At 36.5% G+C, this 20607-nt stretch overlaps 1 protein-coding gene across 24 annotated transcripts; it reads right to left on the reverse strand.

Annotated features, from left to right (window-relative positions):
* Positions 1–388: 388 nt before the first annotated feature.
* Positions 389–20405, reverse strand: LOC119077747 (F-BAR domain only protein 2). 24 transcript variants are annotated; one of them, XM_037185034.1, is made up of 15 exons: positions 20189–20403; positions 16642–16916; positions 11256–11822; positions 11097–11195; positions 10836–10932; positions 10034–10561; positions 6447–6572; positions 3753–3864; positions 3531–3688; positions 3294–3466; positions 2828–3042; positions 2413–2748; positions 2176–2367; positions 1541–2106; positions 389–635 (listed from the first exon to the last, which is right to left on the reverse strand). In XM_037185034.1, the coding sequence occupies exons 2-15, from the start codon at positions 16669–16671 to the stop codon at positions 541–543; spliced, it is 3294 nt and encodes a 1097-aa protein (XP_037040929.1). In that variant the 5' UTR covers positions 16672–16916; positions 20189–20403; the 3' UTR covers positions 389–540. The 24 variants fall into 24 exon arrangements, with proteins under 24 accessions (XP_037040929.1, XP_037040928.1, XP_037040931.1 ...); XM_037185033.1 differs by having other exon boundaries at positions 16642–17008; XM_037185036.1 differs by having other exon boundaries at positions 2828–2928; positions 16642–17070.
* Positions 20406–20607: the final 202 nt, after the last annotated feature.

The raw sequence follows: 20607 nt of genomic DNA on the forward strand, positions 1-20607 counted from the left end.
CGCAGACATTCAAAATAAATGGTTTCGTTGTTTGTCTTAAGCCAAATTTATTACAGGCCATTGATACGCACACTGGAAACATTCAGACAAAATGTTCAATCTTTACAAATATCATACAGTCGTGGCTGCAACAGGAGTTCGTTGACTGTAATTTTTATTATTTAAATGTTAACAACATTTATACTTCCATTGATAAACAACAATACAAATTGGTATTACGGGCTCGATACAGCAACAATACAATCTTTTCATTTTTGTGAGCCGTAAGAACGTTGTAAATCATCTTCCGTCCCCATCCCTAGATATTTCCCCGATATTTTCGATAAAAAAATATAAATTAACGACCGATGCATAGTCATCCAGTCAGGTTACCCATTATAAACAAAACTGTTTCGTTAACTGATCAACGTGATTAATTAGGTGGTTCACGTTCCCTTTATTTTTAATTTAGTTTTTTTTCTTGTTAAAAACAAGTTCATTGTTGCGAATTGTATTCAATTGTTAATTTTATGCTCTAAATTGATTTTATAATGCATGCGGCTAACCAGTACGATTGTATGGACTTGGTGAGCTGGAGCTGGGTGGCGTTGGCGTTGTCATGTTCCGAATACCGTCCCCTTCGCAGATGTATTTTCCTGTTGGACGAAAAAAAAAAATGAAATTTGAAATCGTCAAATTGGAAGTGAGTCAGAGGGATTCTTTTGAAAAATAGCCGACCGAAATCGGACGCATTTTTCCAGTGGAATATTTTATATGTGCCCAGAAACGTATTCGACCCTAGAAGCCAAAATCACTTTCAAAAAAATTCTTCAAAGCTTGAGAAAGAAAACATGCAAATTTCTCCAATTACACGAACCGTTCAGGGTCACGTGGGGTGTCATTGCCAAGAGGATCTTATTGGGTTTAAAATTGCAGTTGAAGTTTTTAACCGAAAACGACTGAAAACTTACAAATTTCTTGGATAACATTCTCGAGTTACACGAAACGTACAGGGTCGTGTGGGGTGTGCAAAAAAAAGGTAATTTTATGTTGTGTCAGGGCAAATCTTGCGGAAGTTTATTAGCATCTACAATGAAATATGAGCGGTAAATTTTTCAATTTCTCATATTTCATCGTAGATGCTTCCAAACCCCCGAAAGTACATGCCAGACCTGTCCAATGACACCCCAGACGATCATGTACGTTTCGCATACATCGAGAAATTTCTATAAGAAAGGTGTAAGTTTTCAGCCTTTTTCGGTTGAAAACTTCAACTGCTCATATCTTAGTGTGAATGAATTTTAAACCCAATAAGACCCTATTTCCACCGGAAGAACACGCAATTACTTTTCTAATGACACTACACACGACCCTGTACGGTTAGTGTAACTGGAGAAATTTCTGTAAGAAAAGTTCACGTGTTCAGTTTTTGATCACCTCACACTAGCCACACAAGCTCCGAAGAAATTTTTTGAAAGTGGTTTTGGGCCAAACTTTTTGGCTTCTAAGAATATCTCTCAATTGGACATTGAAAATGAAAAAACGGCCGCAAACAACTCACCAGATACAAATCTCCTCTTCACCAAAGACAGTCGATACCCAGCACCGACCAATTCAAATTCGATACCAGATAGAGTTGTACCTTCACAATTGAATTGTGTGGTTAACATCGACGGATTCGACGGACCATTGGCCACATCCAGTCGGGCTCTCAACGTTCCAACGCCATTGTTATCAGAATGTTGCGAAATGTCCGTGAAATTCCAGACCAAACGGTTCGATTCGCCCAGCCAAGCGGAAAACGGTTTCGATTGTACATTTTTCACACCACCATCAACCGGCACCGATATGGAAACGTTAAGCAACGGTGACGGGGCTGCCATCGCATGACTGTTGTATTTGTAGTCGATTTTTATGTCGGTGTGGGTCGGTTCACACTTCCAATAGCACACCAGCTGAAATGGGCATGATAACGCACCCGATTTTGATTTGACTTGATATTTGAGAATGTCAACGTTGAAGTAGGACGCAGTGGGATTTTGTTCGGACTGACGGCGCAATAACGATGTCAATGCAGGCATGTTGAATTCAAGAACGGTGCTTAAACTAGTCGACTGCAGTTGATCACTAAAATCAACGGAAAGGGAATTAGAATTACGGTTAGACGTTCGGCCTCACATCGATTGGTATACGCACATTGTGACAAGTTGTTTGTTCGGTAAGACATTTTCCAAATTTTGAGTATTTTTGATGCGGAAGCCTAATTTCGCCGGATTCGGATTATTCGCTAATACACTGACAATACCAGCCGGAAAAGACAACATCATATCGCCCGACATCTTCACCTGGCACCGAGATTCATCACTGCCCCTAGAGATTGATGGAAAACTTTACAGTTTGGTCACGCTTATCGTAGCCGACCAAATGACTTACTTAAAATAGGCATGCACTATCTCGTGAAATGCGACAGCCAACGGTACTGTATCGCTCATTCCAATCGTTAACGGCGATGGCCCTCTCGACGAGCCAATGCCAATGCTCGCTGTACGAAACTCTAGGCTGCCAACACTATCTGCACGAGATATTGTTGATGGACTTACACGGCCTCTAACAGCAGCTTCACGCCTAGATGGTGGACGGGGTATGGCAATGCTGTTGGCTGATGTCGGCGTTGGTATTTGTCGGCCCGATTTGCTAAGATTCGCTGATGCTGGAGCGGAGGCACTGATTTCACCCACTTCCGAAAATATGTCGCCCAAATCAGCGTATCTGGAACATGTCCCAAAGGTCATGTGATCATCTGTGCTAATTCAATTAAAAAAAAGGTGCAGCCGACGACTCATCGTACCTTGAAGTATTGGACACAGATAATGTAGGACTTTGTAACGGTGCGTACGGATGTGAAGCTGTGGGCGTCGATGCATTTGATGCACCGGGACTTTGGTGTTGCTGAAACAAATTAAGGCCCAGTAAATCGTTACTCGGTTTATCGCTGAATTGCTGGGACACAGAGTGAGAGCGTTTCATAAACGAATCGCTTTCAGAATTTGAACCATGACGTGCCTGAATGTGAAATGGAAGAGAAGAAACAAACAAACGCATGATGATAATGATGAAGTGTGAAGTGAAAAATGTCGCAAGCATGCTACTAATATTTTGATTGAAATGAAAGGATCGATGTAAATGATGATGATAAAATAAAGCGTCACGGCCCCTTACTACCGTGGGAGAATGATGAATGATAAAAGCAAACGAAACACAAACAACCAATCAATTTGAAACTAAGAGAAAAGGTTAAATTATCCAAGACTCACCGATAGAGCTCCTCCCAATGGCGACAATGACAAACTTTCCACTGTTGCTCGCAACTCATCTACGCTAGCAGAAATTGGAGCAATTCCATTGTTGAGCGGTTTAATTTCCACTCGAATTTTTCTTTCTTGTTCATCGTGTTCGGAATCACTGTCCGAGTCGGAATAGAAGATTTCTGAAATTCGATTTCCATTTTGAGTTCAATTGGCAACGTCCAACTAATTTTCTACCCAACTCACCTTTTTTACTAGCCACAGTTTCCCATTGCGGTTCCTTCGGCTGAATACTGTAACCGTCTTCATCTACATCTGGGGTAGCAGTCGGTGCTAAAGGCGTGCTGGACTTCAATGATACGACAGGTGTTTCCTCTACTTTATTTTCTTCAGTAACCTCCTCGCTACGATTTTTTTCGATAAAAAATTGTTTTGCATTCCTTCCAACAGAAAAGCTGTTTAACTTACGCAACTGACGTCTTTTCGTCCTTTGTGCTCGATGTTTCAACGCCGTCCTTCTTCTTTTTATTGGCTTTTTTCACTTTGGCTTTATTTCTACCGCTCCGTAATATGGCTGAAACTTTTGTGAGTAGAATTGAGGGAAACAAAAATCATTTGATTAATATTCGTTGGTTCATTACCATCAAAATCTATCTAAATAATGGCGAAAACAAAACTTGATCAATCTAAGTGTCTAGTGCGATTAGTACGTTTTTTTTGTTCAAATGAAAAGTCTCATTAGTTCCAATAAGGAAACCCACAACCGAAGAAGAAGAAGAAGGAGCAAAATGTTCATAGATATATATTACGTTCGATTGATTAGTTTATTGTTGTTGCTACTTAACAGAATCGCTATACGACACAAATTTCGTGGAATTTCATAACAAATGCACGCGGAATTAAATGTTAGTGCGGAATGGAACAATTTCGATATTTCGATAGTGCTCGTAACATGTATAATGGCAAAAGTTTTGTTCTAATTTAACAATAGCCACGACTAAACATTATGTTATTATTATTTCAGGGAGTCCACACGAAATTATTGAATGACAATTTTTACTTTGGAGCAATTTTACCAGATTGATAACAGATGGCGTTGCTTCCGACCAGATGGATCGGCGTCATCTGTTATAATAAATCTTAATTTTCCATATCGCTGAAATAATTATACCAAATCGTGATTTCAAAGTACAAAAAAAACATTTTCGAAAAAGTCAGACAACAATCCTCATTGGAAAAATATTCATCTTGAATGAAATTGCCTGTGGTAAGTTAGTCTTTCTTTAAACACCGACAATATTGAGCCAATTGTATATGGATTAGTCTACGATATTCTTAGAGATTTCATCACAGACACTGCTTTTCACTTCTCGCTTCACTTTTATCAAGAAGTATGTTTGTCTCAAGTGTATCAACGAATCTGCGAAAATGCACAGAACCCAGGACAATCGGTTTAATTCGAGTGCGGCGACAGGTTTTCTTCAATGTGGCACCTAGATTTCAAAAATGAAATGCTTTGAAATTTTACAATCTAGATTAACCATTTCCACTTAAAATTAGTGTGCCGCTACACTCGAATTCATCCAAACAGAGGGTCTCGATATTTATGTGATCCACTAAAGGTTAGCATTACCTTCAGTGTCACATGACTAGTGATGCAAAGGTGAAAATTAGCGTTTTTGTGTGGTTTATGTTGATCAGAGGCTAAGCCGAGGTCAATAAAGTCACGAAAACTAGACTTTTCATTTTTATCCCGAGTTATGCAATGCTGAGAAAAGTAGTGTTTCAACACCCAAAGGAGAAGCCCACATTTCAGTGAAGTAAGTATTGCTCCTCAGTAACAATTATAATTCAGAAACAGTAGGATGAATATGTGTAGGTAATTTGGCATTGCTAGTTGAACATTTGTAACGCCATTAGAGTGCATGATGTATGCATATATCGGTCATTTATACATACACTTGTGAAGGGATAACTAAAACTTTGATAAAATTAATTCGAGAGAGAATTACTGCAAACATGCTCGTATTTGCGTTAAAATTACCATAAAATCTACAGCAGCAAAACTACCAAAATTCAAATTCTAAATTAGACTACGTATAATACAGTTACGATTAATGCTCTATATTTTGCTGTGCTGCAACGCTTCGCGATAGTGATGTAAACAGAATGCAAAAATTTAAAAAAAAACTTCCCGCCCACTTTGCAAGGTTTTTTAAGGGAATGATATATTCTTGGATGGTTTTACATTTCGTTGGTTGCGATATTTATATACGTTTGAATTGTGATAAAAAGCAAAATGAAGATAAAATGTTCTTTTAGCAAAAAATAATAATGAAAATTTCTTTCTCTTGATACAGTTGACGCCAGTCCAATTTCGACATGAATTTGATTTAGTTGTTTTTAAGGTGGTCCACTCATACAATCTTGACCCCCATGTTCTACATTGTTTCATACGATTCGCATTGACATAAAGAGATACGTATCATCAGTTACGATAAACAGCTGAAGAAAATTCATGTCTGAATTTCACTGACGTTCACTGTAATTATGCTAAGGTTTTCGTTTCAATGATGTTGGTTTTACAGTCAGAAGAAATGTGATACAAACTATTGGATTGAGAACATTTTACCTTAGCAGAAACAGCTCAAAACAAAAGAATCACCATCAGACAAAGAAATTAATTTGAAAAATCGGAAAAAAGAACACACCAACCAAAAATGAAAAAGTGTTGGAAAATGTGCATGCCACAATTGAAATAAAGAAATAGAAAATCTAGGAAAAACAAACTGTTTCAGGCATAAGTTCAACTAAGTTTAAAAAAAATCAAAATTAAGAAATCCAGAAACTACAGTCACGAGCACGTAAAAGTGCCGCCGAATTACAGATCCATTTGTTTTATTAGTCTATTTTGCTCCATACATTCACATGTATATTAGTCACAAGATAGGAATGCATGGAACGAAAGTGAAATAAACAAATAAGAAATTGATAGCCCGGCGCGGCGGTACTTTTAGGTGTTCATGACGGTGGTTGAAAAAAAAATTCAATCGGAAAAAAGCGTTCATCAAAATGTGTTACGAAGAATAAATTATTAATTAGAAAAAACGAAACAAACTTTTGTTCAAAGGAAAACAAATTAATTAGGAAATCTCAATTTACATTTTGATCCTCTTAAAGGATTCCGGCCGATTTGTGAATTTGTTTGGTTATGGTCACTGGGACTTGTCGGAGCTGATAATACTTCTATGGACGAAGAGTCACGGCTACCACGACTCTCACGACTTCCTGCAAATTTTCGTAGAATATTTTTCGTGTATTTCAAGTCCATTTAATATCGATTAACAATTCAAATAAAATGATCTTTTCTCGTTGTGAAAAATGTTAAATTTTTTGTTTTGGACAAATATTTTTTTTGTGTGTGGTTGTCGCTTAGTAGGACCCATACAACATGATTAAATTATCAACATTGAACACTGAACAAACACTTCCTAATAATTGCATTGACATGTTAATTGATTTCGTTTGAGAAATCACTTTGCGTGTTAATTAATAACTCAACGAAAAACCATTGCGTGCGAAATCGTATAATCGAAAAAGACAAAAGTTTTTTTATTTGGCTAGATCAAAATATATAAATCTATCATCCACTGCAACCAGACTTATCATTTCTAATCTATTGGAATGTGCTGAGATAGAAGACTTCATCAAAATTGCATCTCACAAAACAAAATCTTGCCGAACGACATTCACTATAACTTTGTAAACATTCTAAAATTTACCTTGCAAAATACACTTTGTGTTCTGTTCTATGTGTGCCTTTTCAAATATCGAATACCCTCGGACGAGAACAACTAAAAGTTTGTCGATGGAAAATGGAAATATTTTGTTTTAGTATGGGCAAGTCCTTAGCTCGCCTAATGTATAAAAAGCAAAGCCTGCAGACACGTGACAAAAGACCAAAACTGATAAGATGATCGAATCAAAAAACATAGGAATGCAATTATTATTGTAAAAATATGTAGGCAGAATGAGTTAAACAAAAATGATTCAAAGAAAAGCGCTGTACGTGACATAAAGCGATAACATTAAAGTATAAATCGGAAAATGATTGATTTGCAATCCATTCGATGTATAATAATTCAATCAAAGTCAACGTACATAACATGTCATATCATTAAGATCCTCAACTACATACGGTTCTTGCGTATATCGATTGTGCTATTTCATGACAGAGTAAAATAAACCAAGCAGTAGCGGTTCATTTTTGAAACGTCGAATAGGAGACCTAATCCACTGTATGAAAATGAACTCAAATGAACTCAAATGAACACTGACATAAATTGAATTGATTTTATTCGCGAAATATAAGGCTAGTAGACTAGATATCTAGTCAAATCAAGCGCTTCTGCCTGGTTTATTTTACTCTGCCGTGGATATTTGCAATCAAATCAAAAAATTGAATGCTTGGTCAGGACATGTTTCGATGCCACAGTCACATTTTTTGTGTACAATTTAGTAGTTGTCACAGGTCCACTGAATAAATTATTATTTCGTATGAAGAGATAATGTTGACTTTGTGTTGTTCAATTTAAGGTGCAAAATGACCCATGATTGAGTCACTAATCCATACAAGACAAACGAGTAATAGTCATGAAATCGTTATTCACTCGTTTTGCTATGATATTTTTGTTTCGATTAATCAACTGTGAATTTGTTAGTTCCAAATTCAGGATTTTACTGATGTCTTCTTGAGTAACAAAAGTATTCGAGGTAAAATGTGGAATTGGAATTTATCAAAAATACCACGGCATAGTAAAATAAACCGGGCAGGAGCGGTTCATTTTTGAAACGTCAAATAAGGAACCTAAAACACTCTATAAAAATGAACTCAAATGAACACTGACATGAATTGAATAAATTTTATTCGTCAAATATGTGACTACTAGATATGTCATGTCCCTTGTCAAATGAAGTGCTCACCAAATCATGTCTGGTTTTTTTTACTCTTCCGTGAAAACACACATTGCACTATAGTGCACATACGCTATTATGCAAATCATGTCGATAAGTTTTCGAGAATTACATGCAACATTTTATTGTAATCCACGCCATTAGTCGTATAAATTCATACGTCAGAGAGAGCTTTTTTCTCCTTTGTTACTATCTGTCAGTTTTTTATTTGGTGATTTAGTATGGAAATGAAAACTAACATTGAGATATCTTTGCTGTTTTAAGTGGTTTTTCATTTTTTTTTTTGGCCAAAATGCTTTAAAATGTGTTTGGAATCGATTGGCACAAACAGATTGTGTGAAAATATTTTTTTCTATTTCATTATTTTGTTAATGTTAATCGATTCCAAACACATTTTACAACATATTGGCCCAAAAAAAAATGAAAAACCACTTAAAACATGTTAGTTTTCATTTCCATACTAAATCGTAAAATAAAAAAAAGTGACAGATCGTAACAAAGGAGAAAAAAAGCTCTATCTGACGTATAAATTAATACGACTAATGGCGTGGATTGCTAGAATCACTTGCCACTTGCTCTAGACATTTTATGTGTCACTGTACATCATATTTGTGTACATTTTATCAAATTTAGTTGAGGTGTTTCAACACATCTCTTCATACGAAATGAAGTATGGTACAAAAACAATCTCATTATCTCGTATGTTATACATATCCTAGCTGCATACAAACATAACAAATTTACTAACACTCGTTCCGCAACACTGCACTCGTTATAAATATGATTTCGTTTGTATTTCGCTCGTATAACGTATAACATTCGATATAATGAGACTGCTTACCAACTAATGTACTAATGTACCAACTGTATTGACAACAATCTTATCGATGTGCTGACCGAAAATATTTGGTTGTTGCACTCAGTGACAATGACTTTAGTTGGTGATGATAAAATATGACAAAAAAAAAATCCCGTGGCATCCCAAACGAATTGGCGCCGATGTCTGCAAAGAAAACGTTTTTTGAATCAAGTTAAGATCAACATTTTGGCGCCCAGAATGAACATTTGTGACGCAAATTTGAAAATTGCACTCGGCGCCAAAAAAGCCAGAGGTGGAACTTCTAAAAAGGACAAATTATGTTTCACAACACGACGTCGTATGTAATTGAATATCCGAATATTATGATGGAAGGCAGTTGTTTGAAGCTTTACAGCATGTATATTTGCGTGACCTAATACTTTTATGTGTTGGGTGTCATGTGTGTAAAATAATTTCATTTGTGATCAAAAATTTTGGTATTCAGTCCGATAGAAAGCACAACGCATTTGTATGGAGCTCTTCAATCAAGAACAGAGTCGAGGGAGTAATTTTTACAGTGTAATTTGTTCAAGATTTAATGTTCACACTAAGGTCTGACCTTGTCTGTGGTATGTAGCTTCGCTCTGTCACAACTGTTCAGAAATGGAAACTGAAATTCTCCAGAAATCGGACATCTCAAATAATTTTTTTTTGTGCAACTGAAGAGTTTCTTGGTGCTGTAAGCAAATGAAATCCGAAAAATTTGGATTTCTTAATTTGTTCAATGAGAGCAGCAATCCCTCAAACGTTTTGCTACATTTGTTCTTATATCATTCCCTAATCTCCACACACATTGAGCCGTTGTGTTCTTATCGGACTAAATAAATTATTTTAATTTTTGTCGGTGGTTCCGTTTTAAATGAATCGTTATTTTGTGTTTCTTTTTTCATTTGGTTTATGTGAATTTATCATTTACCCTGAGAATTAGACATGAAGAGATTTAGAAGGGAAGTAGTGCGGCGGGAAGATTTTTGTTGATGCTGTTGCGGTTGCGCAGCCGACGGTTTATTATTTACTTTGTCAATGCTTTCGCCATTATTCGTTTGATGGTAATGCGTACTTGGTACCGATGGATGAACACTTTGCTGTGGTGACTGATTTGGCGTTACATCGACGGAATCCGATTTTGTGTCGTTCGCTGACGACAAACTGACAATGGGAATCGGTGTGGTGGTCGTTGGTACCGGTGTCAGATGTTGTTGCTGCTGTGCTGTAGCAGCTGACGACGATGATGATGAGGAGGATGTTAGGAACCAATTTCTCAGATAGGGTTCTCTTTTCGTGGTTGTTGAATTGGTTGTGGCTGGCGAACCAGGCAAATCGGATGAGTTTAGTGTTATGTTAGCCGATTGATGAGGTTGAGTAGTGTTGTTTGATTGAGTGGTAGTGGTTGCATTTAGATTGGTTGCACTTGACCAATTAGCCAAATCAAGCTCAACAATTTCTGGAATTTGTTTTTTTGGTTTTGTTTGTTTTAAATGTACAACATGCAGGGTAACATTTTCATAAAAATTAATTCCAAATCAAAAACGACATTTTTAAAAGTGGGACAGGATGCGCAAACAGTTAAACGAATTGAACACTTTTTTTAAAAACTTTTTCGGGTTCGTCAAAAATGCATTAGAATCGATCATTCAAACACACGGATATTCTAATAGGATTCTAAGATTTAGTCGTTGAATATGGCGTGTCGTTAGTATAATATCGCAAGACTTTACCTGGTTTCTCAAGGCCTGTGTATTTACTTAAAACAAATTGTTCTAAGAGTTTATCGACGGTCATTTCTAAAAACTGCCGCTTAAATTCGGAATGAACCTGGTTGGAAAACACATAAAATTTTAGTCGAACTTGTTAATCGTTAAGTGTGTGTGTGTCTCTGTCGTTTCGTCAGTTCGATTCATGTTATGCGATAATGGCCTTAACATGGTTCGCACCAACGAAAACAGAACTGTTCACAACTGATGCAACCCAAAACTTACTTGTCCCACCATATCGTGATTGTTCTGTAAAAGCTCAATGTACGTCGACAGGAACTCTTTCATTTGCTTCAAATGACTATCCTCAATATCTTGAAATTTCTGAAAATACAATGAAGTGTGAAGGTGGTTGTCCCGTCCTGGCATTCTGTCAATAATTACCTTGCACGTGATATTCATCCTACGTTCAAATTCCATCTTAACGGGGTTATGCTTTTCCAACAAAGCTTTGTAGTCGTCCTGCTGTTTCTTCAGCTTCGTTTCCGCCTTTTCTAAATCTTTTGTCGACGCATTATCCTTCTTCAGCTTCTCAAATTCCAACATTTTACTATTGTACAAATCTTTTGATTTTTGAACGGCAACCGTTGACGACTGCATTGCCTGTACCACTTCCAGTGTGCTAGACTCTTCCTCTTTCACCGTTTTATGCTTTTTATGCAATTCATCTGCATATTTCGCCACATCCTTAACCAGCTCTGATATCTTTTGCACCATTTGTAAGTGCAACGATGCTAGTCGATCGGCCGATGATTTCAGCACCACCCAAATCGGTGCAAATGTCCCATTAACACATCCAGAACCGGCTTTGTTAGCCAATTTTGTCATTAACTTTGAGTTGTGCTCTTCAATGTTTGACTTCTCGCGAAAGAAATCCGATAATTCTTTGCTCGCCACTAGTCCGTATTTCATGTTGTGATACAACACGTCGAATCCATTGTTTTTGTCACCCTGGAAAGCGAACGGAAAATAGAGGTTAAGAATTGTCTCCAAAATTCGGAGTGAAAATTAATGGAAATTTATGACTTTGCTGATTCATATTATGTCTTTGATCCAAGAACTCCCACCCTATCTTCATAATTTTAAAACTTAATCAATTTTGGATTTAGAGATATCCAATGAAATTTGTGTGCAGATTTTGCGATAATTGTTATGCAGTAGCGTAACATTAATGTATTCGTAGTGGATGGCAGACAAAATCTTGTAATGAAACACTATCTCGTGACGAAGTTCATCAATTTAAATAATTGCTAGGTAGCTGTTTTCCCATTTAATACTAACACAAACGCTCGAGATCGTGACAGTTATCTCAAAATTCGTTTAAACAGTCCCCAGCATTTAGCAAATTAACCTCCAGTCATCCCCATCTAACATGAACATCTACTCAAACTCATCACTTATTAAAAACGTTATCAAAGTAGAAATGTTCTCTTCGACTTTATTCAGTCGACAGTATAAAATGTGTCTCTTATTATACATTGACTTCACATAAATATCGCAGGTCGCAAGGTATTAAATAATAAATGATTCGGTCGATTTAAGTCAATTCTAATAATAACATTTCATTGCGAATCATCGAAAATTGTGTTACTCGTACATCATATTATAGTTGGGTAATCCGACACTTCGCTTTGGAACTGATAAACAATTTTTCAAAAAATGACTGAATTGTATAGAAATAGAACACAAGCTGTAGCTATTGAACTTAATATACCCCGTACAACACCATTTATTGTCTTTTATCAAATATATTCAGAGAAATATCTTTATTAACTGCAGCATAGTTCGTTTATGGTTTTAAATTTTAGGGTGGATCGATTAAAATTTTTTTTTAACTGTCTGCGTCGCTGATCATTTTTCCGAAAACCGTTTTTTTTATTTTATGTCTTAAAGGTGCCACCCACAGTGGTGAATTACGTTCGTAATTGGGCATTTTGCATTTACGTGACGCCCCTTTGTACGACAAAATGTACTGTGCTGGAGTACTGTAGCTATAGCCACTACAGAGCAGCACATACTGCGAAAGAAAAAGCACATCGTACGACATTATGCCTGTCTAATGGCATGGATTCGTTGTTGATGTGATGAGTGCATTTAGCATTCTATGTTAACCAATTTAATGATGATCGGTTCATCTATTTGGTTTAACAAATTCAACAAATGCAGACACATTGCACATCGTGTCTGTAGAAGAATCAAACTACTCATGCATGAGCATTTGACTTGTTTACAGGTCTGTTGTGTATGAGTTTACACACGTCATTAGTGTAACAGAATGAGGGTGACTTTTCTTTGTACTACTGGATCGTAAAATTTAAGTCCCTACTGAAAGTGAAAGTTGTAATTGCCTGTAGACCAAGATCATCGTATTCATCGGAAAATTGCTCTATGAAAATTGGTCGGGCACTTGGGCGAAACGCTACGCTTTTCGCATAAAATTTGAAAAAAAAATCGATCCACCCTGTTATGTATATTTAACGAGTTTGGCATTTATTTCGTTTGCAGTTATCAGACAAATAGATAAAAGAGAAGAATACCAAAGTTTGTGGTTTTTAAATGTTAAACACATAGTATGGTTTCCGTGAAATTGGGTTCTGTTTTCTTGGTATACAATTGCATGCCTCTCCATTCTCTATACCTATTTTTATGTTAAAAAGTAATGGTTCGTTCATTTCTATGTACTTGAAATTCATTTTTGAAACGCAACAACTTCCAACTTTATACACAAAAAAGACGAGAGCCAACCCACAAAACGACTTGTTGTACTGAAATAGATGAAACATTCGGTCAATATGATTATAGTGATATGGATTATTACAATGTATGTTATGACTGAAGGAAAAGTATCGACTAAAAATATAAACGGAACGGTTGTGTTTATTGTATCACTCTGACACGATTGTTTTGAAATGGAGAAAAGCTTACACGCACATCGATGTTCCGTTACTTAAGATTTAGTTACACGAAACTGCCGAGTAGTTGGAAAATTAATTTTAGGTTCGTGAAAATCATCCATAAATTATGTGCGGCTTTAGGTGGAAATGGAGTCTGACCGAAAGTGACTAACCATGCTGGAGGCAAATAAAAAACGAATTCATTTATAGACGACCCCTATTCAAACACTGAAATTGATTACGGTTGTAATCTAAAACATTTCTAATTTATTTTTATGAATGAAGACGACAGAAATAGGTTTTTCCTTCATTAGTAATTGTCGTTTCTGATCAGTTTTGTACAAGGTTCGAACTTCGAACGGTATATGATTTAATTTCTGTCATTAAATTAACATTTAAAATGAGAATCAAGAAACTTTTGTCTTCTCTCGTTTCAGATAGATATATAATGTAACGATCCGCCCCATGCCTAAGCTGAGCAACATTTGTCCTCGGACTTTAACACTGTACCCATTCTAATGTAAGGAAAATATATGAAGCTGTCCATGACATGTACCGTAACAAACGAAATCTCAAACCAAGATAACGTGAAATCTATTAAATTTTTATTAGAACATTCTTCTATTCTTCTGAATTCGGTCCATCAGTAGATGAGATCAAGTTCCATGAACGTTTCTCTAAAAAAACTGCTATAGATCTCGACCTCTTTCAAAACATAATTTCCATTAATCACGGAACAGGTCATGGAATTCAGCATATACCGTAATTGATATGCAACTTCTGGTGTTGTACTTTCCATGTCATTGACGTTGATACTCAGATTTCCATTTTTGTTACCGACCATCAGACTGACGATACACAAATATCGAATAAGGGTTAAGGTTAAGATCTTTGAACGTTGTGAGTGTAGTCTTCTGTTTGTAACGATTATGGAGCTTGTGTTCAGAATAATATTAAGGAAAAGTGTTGCACTAAACTTTGTTAAACATGGACTTTTATATGTAAGAGTAAATAGTAATCCGTTTAAGAATTCTTCACGAAGGGATAGACTACGTTTTATACGTTAGGGGTGTATGATAGTTATTTATGCCACCGAGTGGAAAATGCTTTTTTAAGGTATAAAATGTGTATATTGTCACCAGCGGCCGTAAGGCGAGTGTGATAATACATATCGTGTGCATAACAGTAATTTATGCAACTAGTTCCGAAAAGTAGTAGTTTTTGTCACTAGATGTGACGTTATCAAATGAGCGAAGCCTGTGATAAAAACTACAAATTTTCGCAACTTATTGCATACACCGTTTTCTGCAAACGGCTGAATGAACTTTTGAAATGAAAAACAAAACTACCTTTAACATACATTCTACTGTAACGAGTCAAGTTGACTAGTAGTAGTAGTAGTGGTGGTAGTAGCCATTCCTGTACGCTTCAAAAATTGATTCACTGCGATTATATATCTCAATTGCCGAATTTTGCTCGATATGTTGCTCGATAAGTATTGGATTTTGGTGTCGGGGGTTCGAAATTTGGTCAGGGCAGAATTTTTATTTACGGTTAACAGCCCAGAAGGAGTGGTGAAAAGTAATTCCATTTCACCACTAGTGGAGAGTAGTATAATATAGAAAAACAGAGAAAAAAGACCCTTCGATGGTCACCCATATCGCGCATGAAAAAGTTCAGTTTTCGCAGCGCAGTTCAACCTCACAAGTGTGTATGCGGCTCAAAAGTGGACAAATTCGGTCGACATGGTCTATCATGTGCAAAAGCTGCAGGAACTATCCCAAGGCACGAATCCCCGTTAACGACATAATCCAGCGATCGCTGAAATCGGAAGAAGTACCTTGCGTTCGTGAACCACCAGGTTGTTCACGACTTGATGGAAAGAAACCAGATGGTCTTACATTGGTTCCTTGGGCCAAAGGAAAGTCCTTACTTTGAGATTACATCTTTGCAAAATCCTATGTCGATAGAACGTCACGTAATCGTGGTTATGCGGCCAAACAAGCGGAAGACAAGAAATTTTACCACTACAGGCATTTAATGGATCAATTTATTTTCGTCCCAATTGCATCCGAAACATCAGGCGTTATTGGTAAAACGGGCTTACAATTATTGAAACAAATCGGAAGCAAAATCAAACAGGTCACGAACGTCGATCAATAAGTTATTTGATTCAACGAATTACTGTTGCCATTCAACGAGGAAACGTTGCCTCGATACTAGGAACACTTCCTCCATCAAATTTGTGAAGGTAATATTTTCCCCAGGAGTACTCGTCATCAGCTTTCCAACGAACCCATACACGCCCGTCTCCTCGCCACCTTACGGAAATGAAATCCGGACTACGAAACCTAATTTTTCGACTTTTGGCCACTTACAGCCAGCCAGGTATGGAAGATCAAAAATATCTGAGACTGCTTTTGGGGCCTAGGCACCAATGCCTAACTAGGCATATACGAAAAAGTCCCGGACTGAATAGCGCCGACTTTGGTCAGTCGAAATTCAAAAGAATTCCTCATTATGATGCTGAGTGGCATAAACGTCATATGGAACACGTTGAGAAATAAGGTGTTTTTGTCACATGATGTGTTTTGCTCGTTTGATATCGCCACATCAAGTGGCACAAAAAACAACTCAATTTCTTATAAATAACTATTTCTCAGCTAAGTGAAAAAAAAGTCACTTTTATGCTTTTTTAAGGCACACGATTATCACTTTCGACCTACGAATACACCTCTAGTGCCTAATAAAAAAATTTAGCACTCGTCAGTAACTATTACTCGTTACGCTGATTGTGGAAACTAGTTAGAGATTCAATTAGCAATTATACGAAGCGAAAAGTAAGTTCTTATTAACAAACTAAAACAATAACTTACCCAAAAATAGTCATTAAAATCCACTGTCATTTTGTCTGCCTGAAGATTTTCCGTTCTTAGATGTAAGTAATGTCTAGTAAATACTCAGCATAACAATAGATCGGCCGTTCACTATCGAATTGCGAAACGATAATGCTCGCACATCCCAAAACACTTAATAACAATTCTCTGGTATCAGAAAAACAGAAAACAAAACAAAAACTCTCAACCGAATGATTCGATATTTTGACCCGAAAATTTTTCGCTTTCCGTTGTTTTTGTTGATATTTTTTTTACTTCATTCATTCATGAAATGAAATTCATTAAAGACATTCATTATAACAATTCGTTTTAACAGTTTGGCACAAATGAAAGATGTGTTTAACACCTGAATACGTAATTATTATGATGTAACCAAATTTATTGATTTTTTAATCTTAATCACATGCTCTGCAACACATTGACGGAAACTGGCAATTTTTTTCGTTGTTTTTAATTGTAATTTAGCGTTGCGATAATATAATGGACGAATATGTGATTTTTCTCATCATTTAGGTAGAATTTTCGTTACTATGAAGCTCAGAAATTACTAACCGTTTTCACAACGTTTTCAGCATCGTACAAAAACTGCACACTTTAGATACCTTCGTAGTGAAAAGAAAACGTTTTATGCTAGTGATGATATTTGTAACTTACGCCTAATGTGTGCAATGTCGTATGAACGTATTTTATCACACTAGTGCGATTTGCAAGGGGTTTTATCGTACTAGCGCGCGTGTTACTCATGTCACACGGTTATCTTCGGTATTTATTCGATTTTTTTCATTGCATAAAACGTTGTATGCAACGCGAATCGTATGCTAGTATATTAGCGCACACGATGTCATCTGTCATCGATGATGACAAGGACATGAAAATTGGAGACACCATCATCGAAAGAGTCGACAACTTATGTGTATCTCGGCCACAAGTTAAAACTAGGTCTAGACAATCAGACAGCAGAGGTCAGAAGAAGCATTGGTCGGATGGGTAGCGTTCGGAAAACCTAGGATGGTTTTTAAAAGCAAAATGAACAACAGTCTGAAAAGGAAAGTGTTTGATTCGTGTGTCCTACCGGTGTTGACGCATGGAGCAGAAATGTCAACACTAACGAAAGCATCCGAGAACAAGCTCAGAGTAGCACATAGAACAATGGAACGTAGTATGCTTGGTATTTCGCTTAGAGATAAAATGACGAATCGTGGATTCGGCAACAAACGAAAGTCGTAGACGTGATGGAAAGGATAGCATCTATGAAGTGGAATTGGGCAGGACACACATTGCGAGAATGACAGACGAACGTTGGAAAACCACCAATGACACGACCAATGAACACACACCAGAAAGATGGACGAACTCGATCAAGCGAATGGTGGTGACAAACTGGCAGCAAATGGAAATGGACCGTTCAGAATGGAAGGCAAAAGGGGAAGCCTACATCCAGCAGTGGATATCAACGGGCTGATTAAGAAGAAGAAGAAGAAGATGTCATCTGACATCTAGTGCCATAATATACCTCCATACGATTCTTGTTACATAAATAACTAATACGCAACTCGGTACAAAATGCTTCATTAGACAAACAATGAGCACTATAACACTCGTTCAGCGGTCTCGTGTGACAATTACACATCCAGTGCCTATTAAAGCATTTTGCACTCAGTTCCATAAGTTACTGATCTAAATTTTAAATTTTTGGGTGGTGAGCCCTGTGAGTTACAGTTGAAAATACTTAAATTTTGCGTGGACAACAGGTTTTGAAGAAATCACAACCAATTGAAAAATGGAACAATTTTCGCAACAATTTTTACAATAATTTTAACAGCTGACAACCTTCCGTTGTTCTGATAAATTTATTTTAATGACTCAGAAGGGCATACAAACATTTATCTTGTGATTAAAATAATTTGTTGAACGTCAGTTCCCAACGGTATAATGTAGATAATTCCGATAAAACAAGTTCTGTGCAGTGAGTTTAAAAAGGATTTGCACACTTGACTATACGTAATGTGAAAATTTGTGCAGAAATTGTTGAGCATGAAACGAATCGCTAAATTTTTCAATCGTTTAGGTGAATGCATGGATTGGATTGGATCTGTTATGAATAAACATTATTCATAAGCCGACGCCGATCGGAAAATAGAAAAAAAAAATCGCTTGCCATTGTATGCACAGAAAACATTCAGTGCAAATTGCAACTAAACATAACGTTCGCCTTGTAATTGAATTCTGTTTAGTGTGTACGTATGAATGAATAGAATGTGCACTCCATTTCCAACTCGAATCCGATTCATTCAAAACAACAAACAAATGAAAGTCAGTCGGAACTTTACTGACCTTAGACTCGTTTTGTATATTATGCGTCCAGCAATAAATGCTTTATTGCATCGAAAGTATTTCTGTACAAACATTATGTACGGTTCTGCCATAACTCATATGTAAACATTCCGTTTTGTATGTTCTTTTTTACTCTGTTTGTTTTTATTGAACGTTACAATGTCGGTTTGTGCAGCAACGCCCATTTTAGGATTTAAAAAAAAAATGATATCAATATGTATAAGTCGATCGGTTATTTGTTCTGACCTTTGCGACAACATAAATAGTTAATGGAATCATTTCAATTAGTATGTACTCATCGAATGACATCGAGACTTAATACACGAATGTCGTTTCGTGCATCTGAAAAGCGGTACGAGACGTTTCTTTAATTATGCTGGGACCTTTATGGTTTTAAATATTGAAGTCGGACAGTTTTGTTTGGTGACCTCTTTTGAATAACAATTTAGTTCAATTTATATGATCGTGCTCAGTAGACGAATGTGTTCGAACCGAATTTATGACAATGTCTCCACCGAAAGATCAACTTCACCAATCCCATTTGAACTTGGTTTAAACGTTTAGATCGGCGTACATATGACACTTCAAATGGTTGCCTATAGGATTCCAATTTGGCACTTGTTTAATAACTATTTACTTTATATCCAACATAACCACCGAAAAATGCTGCTATGCATACACTATACAACACAATCAAATTGCGATGCGAGCGGTTGATGACGTAAGGCAATCAAAATGTAATTTAATATTTACTTTAATCGGTGATAAAAATTAACATTCCGCCGCCCGTATGTTCCATCTAAATATTTCAGACAATTTATCAAATCTAACGCTAGTGTAGATCCGTCTTTGACATAACAGAACGCATTATATTACACAATTCCACCTAAACAAAATGTTGAGCTAGCGAAGATTCACTTGTTTGTTTGCCATTAACAGCAATGGTGCATTACATTACATTACACTATTAAACAATGTTTGTACTGAAATTACGCTGGTGTGTTGCTAAATTGTTCGGATTGAGTGATTTAGCGACATTTTCCGGATGAGTCGGAATGGTTTTCTGAATTATCTGTCGTACTAATTGCACGAAAATCACATATTCTTCATTATATTATCACATTTGTCGATTTTATCGTAAAAAATAAACCGAAAATCGAGAAAACTTTTTGCCAAGTAGTGTTATACGAACCGAATGGGGTCACTTTGCACACAAATGAAAATAAATTTTCCGATCGATTCACAAACAATATTCACATTTTCAATAACAGCTTGCACAACAGACAATTTTGGTGTGTTACTCAGTAGTAATTTGATTTAAATTAAAAGTCTTTTTTTATTGAAAGCGCATCAGACAACGTCGGATTTTATTAATTGTCTGCTCCATACTATTTTCATTCACGTCAAAATTCCATCGAACTGTTCGATGTTAAATGGATGAGTTCTGAAAGTATGGCTACGTTCTTTTTTAGATTATTCGTTTAAGTTCCATCGGTTCCATCGCACAGGAAAAACGATTTTTGACAAGCTGAACCTCAACACTTTTGCGAACAATCTGTCAACAATAATTTGTTGGTTATGGTTCTATGCACGACGCTCAAATAACCCTGG

Source organism: Bradysia coprophila, unplaced genomic scaffold, assembly GCF_014529535.1.
Source record: "Bradysia coprophila strain Holo2 unplaced genomic scaffold, BU_Bcop_v1 contig_24, whole genome shotgun sequence".
Classification (NCBI taxonomy): Eukaryota; Metazoa; Arthropoda; class Insecta; order Diptera; family Sciaridae; genus Bradysia; species Bradysia coprophila.

Coding starts and splice junctions, on each gene's coding strand:
- LOC119077747 (XM_037185034.1), bottom strand. CDS start 16,671: ATGACAGTGGATTTTAATGACTATTTTTGG. Junction 11,196..11,255: donor GGATGAATATCACGTGCAAG/GTAATTATTGAC, acceptor TTGTATTTTCAG/AAATTTCAAGATATTGAGGA. Junction 636..1,540: donor GAAGAGGAGATTTGTATCTG/GTGAGTTGTTTG, acceptor TTCGTCCAACAG/GAAAATACATCTGCGAAGGG.